This window comes from Branchiostoma floridae, chromosome 6, assembly GCF_000003815.2.
Source record: "Branchiostoma floridae strain S238N-H82 chromosome 6, Bfl_VNyyK, whole genome shotgun sequence".
Taxonomy (NCBI): Eukaryota; Metazoa; Chordata; class Leptocardii; order Amphioxiformes; family Branchiostomatidae; genus Branchiostoma; species Branchiostoma floridae.
In genome coordinates, this window is record NC_049984.1 from 18,153,923 (window position 1) to 18,161,220 (window position 7,298).

The 7,298-nt window shown below is 41.6% G+C and overlaps 1 protein-coding gene across 1 annotated transcript; it reads right to left on the reverse strand.

The window, feature by feature from the left end:
• Positions 1 to 2,172: 2,172 nt before the first annotated feature.
• Positions 2,173 to 3,665, reverse strand: LOC118418164 (delta-type opioid receptor-like). Its single transcript, XM_035823999.1, has 2 exons — positions 2,745 to 3,665; positions 2,173 to 2,401 (listed from the first exon to the last, which is right to left on the reverse strand). The coding sequence occupies exons 1-2, from the start codon at positions 3,608 to 3,610 to the stop codon at positions 2,173 to 2,175; spliced, it is 1,095 nt and encodes a 364-aa protein (XP_035679892.1). The 5' UTR covers positions 3,611 to 3,665.
• Positions 3,666 to 7,298: the final 3,633 nt, after the last annotated feature.

Below are 7,298 nucleotides of genomic sequence, written 5' to 3' on the forward strand. Positions count from 1 at the left end.
ATTTACATGGGAGGGGTGGTATGAATTCTGTCCATGTTATTTATTTGCAAAACAAACAACAAATTTCAGCAGCCAAGAGAAATGGAATCATACCATAGGGTTATAAAACATTCGTTGAATGAGAGGGTACATGAGTGTGTGCAGTGTCACTGCTATGATGTACTTTAGTACTAAGTTATGAACACCCCCGTCTTTTCTCCTGAGTGAGCACTACCAGTGTGCAGGTAGCAGGTGGAATAAACCGTGACCTATAAGCAAAGAAAGTGTACATGTACAGTATCCTGACCGGCTTAAAACATAAAACAAAAGGGGGGGGGGGCGTTTGCTCAACAAGATACATGTATCTGTAGATTTCATCTATTATATATAAAATCGGTATAAGGCTTAGGTTCAAATTGCACCGGTGCCAGTCAGGGATGTAACGTTGGCCCCGGCCGGGGTCCGAAACCACAAATTTACCCGGAAGAATGTTAAAATACCACGTGCCACGCAGGGGTCACGCCAGAAAGTGCAAAAACAGCATGTGAAGTGGCACGGCCCCTTTTCCCATTGGAAAGTGTGAACTCGGGACCTGTTGTGGAAAGGAAGGTTAAGTTCGAAAATGGTTTCCCTACCCTTTTCCTACCGTTCTACAGCGTATGTGTATACATGTATGTGATTTTGTTTGTTTGTGGACAACACTACCCGAGGTTAGCTGTGATGCATAAAATGGAAAATGGAAGTTCCAACCGCTGAACACACTTTCATGCAGTCCTTTGCTTTTGGAATAGGTACTCTTTAGAAATACATGAATGAAAGCTTAAAGTCTTGCATAAAGGCTTGATTATTTGGCGAAGGTATGTGTTCGTGGAACTCTAGTTTCAAAGATGAATTGTCTTTGAGCCCAAAACAAACTTGTGCTCAAGGACAGGACCCGAACGAAATTTCATTAGCGTAGTGAAATTTTCTTCTGTAGGAACACACTAGGTCATATGTACACAGCTATACACGGTTTGGACTATGTTTACAATTTCTTTATACATGGGTATTGACATACATTTGATCACGTCAGCTACACATACGTTGGGTACTTTTAAGAAACAAGAACATATAATGACTTTGTCACTAGTTCCACATTTCCGGTGCCCAGATGTTGATGATAAGGCCCCCTTTCCACTAGACGGCGATCGCGCTGCGCTCTCACTGCAACCTAAATAGGATATACGTGACCTTCGCTTTCACACTGGGTATATCATACAGAATGTACAAGTGTGACTGAGAAGACAACAAAACACACGTAGTGTAAAAAGATTCGTTTCTTTTCCATACAATTCGTTGAGCGATATGTCAAATTTTAGGTCGCAGATAGAGCGCGGTGAGCATACAAGGAAAGACACAATATAAGCAAAATTTATCGTACACTAACTAAGCACATGTCCCAAGTTTCGTACTCTCCAAGCAGAGGTTGGTGGGAAAAATTCCCACCAACCTCTGCTTGGAGAGTAAAGTTTCGCAGAGTTGTCATGTGTTTACGCAATCTCTCGCTGGTTGGGGTTAATGACCCCCTCCCCGAGAGGCGGCCTGTAGGGCCGGCCGCTAGGAGCGCGATTTAAGTCACGCTACCACATAGTTAATTGTAGTCGTAAAACATGTTGCTTTTCAATGACCCAGCAGTCAAAACAGCCCCTTGTATTTGAATTATTGGTCAGCATGTGACTAACAATTCTCGGACCTGCTCAACTGATGTTCCATTGACTGTGTTTTGTAGGTTGTATGCTTAGGCAAAACAGTGTTATAGTAATTAGAAAATATTTGTTTTCCCCTAATTAAAAAGAATCATTGATCAATAACTACAGATCGTTAGTAGATATCAATTTGCGCAACCATGAGTTTGTAGCTTTCATCATTATGCACTTGAAAAACATAGTTTCATTGCACTGTATGTACCAAAGTGCTGTATTTTGTTAACGAAAAAAAAACAGTATTAGGGACAATTAAACCTGATTACGTCATCAATATGGCCCCAAAAAGTCAGCTTCAGAGTAATTTCATGCCTATCTATCAATATTCGTTAGGGCTCCATTCTTTCTTAATTCATTAATGAGAAAACAATAGCAGGTCAAAATGCCAATTTAGCCAACCTAAATACCTTAAGAGCCTAAAAATAATCCTATTACAGTATGGTATCAATAATCAGAGATGAGTGTCCTCTACACGAGTATGTCCGCTTGTGTTTGCCTCTTCCTCCGGCGTTGAGAGGCTGCGGTCTTCCTTCTTCTCCACGTGCACCTCTACATCCAGACACCGGTGGTTAGGGGCGCTGTCATGCCGACGCCGATCGCCAGTGGGCGTACTGACCCTGCTTCTCATAATGATCGTATGGTGATGGCTATTAGTACGAGACACCATGCTTCGTCGGTGTCTGAAAAAAGAGCATAGAACGTTTCTCTAAATGCCAATGTTTGCCTAAATGCATATTGTAATAAAATGTCTAAATATGCAATAAATCTACCCGCAAATGCTGTTTGTATCACCTACTAGTAGCATGTGGTTACTAAGCATGTGGCTTGAATAATGATGTAATAACAAACAAACAAACACAAACAGACAAACAAACAAACAGACAAACATACACACGCGTGGGAATAAAGTTGGTAAGTCACAATGTTCTAACAGGAAATAATTAAAAGAACAAAAGTCAAGTCTAATAGCCAAACCCTTTATTTCACGTACTACCTTTACCTATTTGATTTAAAAATACTTACTTTGCCGGGAAAAATATTCCCATGAGCCTCCGCTGGAAGTGTTGCCCAAATATGGTGTACAGATAGGGGTTGATGGCGCTGTTGGCGATCATGAGCATCTCAAACCCGATGCTGAATTCGAATCCGATCGGGGTTCGGAACCAATCAAATCGCTCGGCGAGGTACGCGAGGTTCTTCGGCAGCCAACAGATGACGAAGACGACAACGACGGCGAAGACCATCCTGGTGACCTTCTCCTGTGACCGTTGTGTTCGGTCCAATCCGGCGGCTGGGTTCCGAATGTGCCACCAAATTCCAATATGGGTTCCCGTGATCAGGATAATCGGGATCACAAACGATAACAGAAGGACCCCTATCTCCGTCAGGCGCTCCCAGAAATGTTCATCTTTGTTGTATTCTGGGAAATCATAGAGGCACATGGGAGTTCCGGCGCAATCAGGAATGATGTCGGCCCATATCACCCAGGGTAGGTCTATCACCGTGGCAACCGCCCATAGCAACGCGCAGACGATTTTTGCAGTTCTGGTGGTTTTCCAGTCGAGAGAGCGCAGAGGTCGCGAGACACAGAAGTATCGGTCTACGCTCATAGCCGTGAGAATGAAAACCGTGTTAAACATGTTCAAACCACCGATAAGATAGTACACACGGCACATGAAGTCGCCAAAGATCCACTCATAGTCCATGATGTTACGGGTGACCAGAAGCGGCACCATGGACAGCATCAGCATATCCGTAGTCGCCATGTTCATGATGTAGATTTCCGCCGTCGTTCGGGCTTTCTCGTGTTCCCGAAGAACGGCGATGATCAGTGCGTTTCCGACAATTCCCGCGAGAGTCAAGAAGCTAAAGATGACGTAGTAAGGCATCAAGTCTTGCAAATCGGTTTCTTCACAGGGTGTACTAGTACTGTTTGTCTGATTGGTTGATGGGTTTTCAAAGAAGGAATCGAATATCTCGATGTCATTCTCAGTATAGTTAGAGCTACCCATTGCTTTTGTATATTTCCACTTTCAAATATCTTTAATTTCAACAATGTTTTGCCGTAGGTTTTACCGAGAAGCTAGTGAAAGATCAGAAATACACTATGTTGTCAAGGGCACGTTGTTGTCTTGATTGCCTCACTGATGGCCTGCATTATTGTCGCAGATAGAAAGGTGACGCTGTTGAACTTGAAGACGTCAATACTCAACTGACTGTTTGGACTTGAAGAATTGGATCTGAAACGACAACAAAATGTCAATTAGAGGTGGCAGACTTCACCCATTACCCATACTGCTTAGCGACTGGCACATTCATGTAAAGCAAGACGTCAACAGCTGGTCAAAAAGTTTGGCCGTATAACAAAATGAATGTGTGATTCTACGTGATATAATTTGATGAAAACATATCTTCCGTCTTATTTGTAAATTTTAACGTTAGATACTAAGTGGCTAACCCAACATTTACAACCAAGACGGCTGGTCGAATTTAAAGTATCTATCGATATTAAACTGCACCGCATAAAATCACGCAACGATTTTTATCATATCTTTTAAAAGTCGACATTTCATGGGCTAGATATGATAACTAACCGTTTATCAAGACGTGATATCAAATTTCACTCTTCAATGGTCACTCGTACCCAGGGTCGAGTGAAATTAGCTCGTTCCCTTGATTGCTGAGACCTGTGGCTTTCACAAATATTATCAGAAAACCGTTTTTTTACTAAAGTGAGGGGAGGCGATTGCTAGAAGAACAGCAGGGACTAGGTCATATTAGAGCATGGCTAGGTTTAATTGTATGTAAATCATTTGTGAGTTTACAAACAGCTTAACTGTTCATGTTTTTTCTATCTCTCTTACCTACCATCACTGGGTATCGCCTGTAAAGTTATGATCACAATGATTTGAATTTTGGCACACATTCATAAAAGTCATAAAGTTTATACTTGACATCTATGCTTTGAAATATGAGTTGCGCTTATTATTTCTGAGAACTTATTGATCACTTCTTATATATAGGCTCACATGGGAACCTACTGGCTGTATTTTTGGGTGAATTGACCTGCCCCGAGAGCTATAAGAGCCATATAATGCAACGAATTTGATTCCTTTTTGAGTTTCACGTTGGAAAGTTAATGTGAGACAACCAACAGTGTATTGGATCTTCTTATCAAAACTCAGCAGACGCTGCATGCTTGAATTATATAATCGAAAGAAAGAAAAAAGATAAGGTTTTTAACGAGTTTGTAGCAACTTTTAAAATTGCTTTCGCTGTAGCAGGCTGGAATATACCCATTGGGAGTATATACCCGATTACATCGGGTATCTCGGTCTGCTACACCGGCCCTACTTTTGTTGGACCTGTGAGCACAATTAGTATACGCTAAGGACACAACCCACCGTACATGCTGTCAACGTGCCAAAACGTGGGCAATCTTTTGGGATCCGTAAGTGGTAAGTACCGCCTCCGTACGAACTCGTAGGAAATCCGACGGAATTTGGAGCACGCAGACACGCCGTACAACTTTACGTGCAGGCAAAACTTAGTGTCCGGTTCATTGACGTACTCCTTCCCTGCTCTTGCCAGTAGTTGCCCACGTTTTCAGAAATAAGTGGCGGACATGGCCTCCAAAAAAAGAAACGTACGGACAAATTGCACGTACAGCGGGTTGTGCCCTTAGCTACAATAGTATGCACGTCCCAATTCGGTGCTCACTTTCTCGATTCATCAGAAAGTTAGAGCGTTTTGGTTGCTACGACAATTGTTATACCGGTAGTTGTACACAAGCATGACAAAGCACAATGTGTTTTGCATTGGCATTGCCTCCGTTGCAACCCTCGTTGGATTTTTTCCAAGTTTTCTGATAGCTTCTCACAGCTCAACGACTTCATATAAAAACGTTATCATTCCTATATCTTTGAAAAACTGGATTCAACCATATAATTGGGGAAAATATGACACACATGTAGCATTTCTGTACCTTCAGTCCGCTTTGCTACTAGTGAATTAATCTTGACGCCATGCGTTACTTAGATGACGTCAGCACGTTATGTAAATCATAAATGCCCTTTTGTGGTGTACGTGTGTGATGGCACAGAAACCCTGCCAATAAAAACATCGAACTACCTTAATATATAATACAAATAATAGGTCCTCCGTCCCAGGGGACCTTGTTATACTATGGTTTGATTAGATTAATTACATCCAGTTAGACGTACACGCGATTGGTCTGATAAGAGCTATTGGTTTTTGCACTCCAAATCATATTGTCTCCGACTGGAGCATCCCATAGTGTAACTACAGCTGAGAATAATAAAGCCTAACACGATATTGTTACAAATATAATTTCTGAAAGAGAGCAACTAAAAAGGAAGTAATCAAATAGGAAATGTCATCATTAATACGCTGAATGTCTCCATACGCCTTTCATATAAAGCTAATGTTGTTTGGAATCGTTGCTTGGTCTTATTATTTAGTAACTTTGAATGTCGGTTGTGCTGTTGCTTTGAGGAATTGACTTTAAGAACAGGGGTAAATTTTGTATAGCACAGGGATTGGCAACTGTTGTATAACTTAAGTTTTTTTACACCGACTTTTTGAACGATATCACGCATTGCAAATGAATAAATGTAAGTGATCAGACAATGTACATGATCTGTGGCTCTCGCAGCTCATCGTTAACATGTTTTAAAAAGTCATCAATGTCAAGTTGGTTATCCTTGCACCCCATCATTGCCATGTTAGCACCAAAAGGCTTATGGTGATTCCGACCATAGCGGCTGTAGACAGAATTATATTCATGGTGGTGACTCGGACCAAGGAGGTTCTTTAACCTCCTTGCTCGGACATATCAGAACATTCGCACGGCTAAACCCCATCTAGACCGGGCTATTTTGAGAGTCCATTGGCTTATTACAATCACCAAATTTGCAGGAAATGATGAGCGGGTAAAGTCTTATCTTTTCTGTAATTTTGGTTTCGCTATAACGTAATATGACGCAATTATGACGTCATAATATGATTTTATTGGCTAAAACCGTCTAGGTTGAGCTAACACAATGAGCCTTTAGACAGTTCCTAGTACGCTGGTGCGAGTGATAGATAAATTGTGATGTAGTTTAGAATCAAGAATCCTGGAAATGAACGAAAATCAACTGTGTAGATGCTTTGGCAACACTACAGAATGTTTGAAGAATGAAGTCACGAAGAACGAGCGCAAATCTTTAAGACAGCAAGTGTGACCGCAAGACGTCTAGCCGTCTAGACAAGTGTGAATCGTATTGACCTTCGTGACATATTTATACCACAAACTATGTTAAAGTCACTCTTCCTAGCCCCTAGAAGGATGTTAAAGTCACTAGGACACTACGCCAAAATCTTGCTAAACTCAATATCCAGGGCTCGAAATACCACCTGCATATGCAGGTTAGTGCAGTTAAAATTGGAGCTGTGCAGGTATTTCTGGTATCTACCTGCACCTAGCCTGCACTGGTTCATGTACTGGGTTTTATACATAAATGATGTACGTGCATGTGGATAATGTTCTTAGCTGCATTGGATGCTACCACCGAT

Excerpts from the sequence above, each read along its gene's own strand:
- LOC118418164 (XM_035823999.1), bottom strand. The coding sequence starts at position 3,610 with ATGCCTTACTACGTCATCTTTAGCTTCTTGACTCTCGCGGGAATTGTC. Across the intron at positions 2,402-2,744 it reads GGAATATTTTTCCCGGCAAA|ACACCGACGAAGCATGGTGT; the intron begins GTAAGTATTTTT and ends CTCTTTTTTCAG.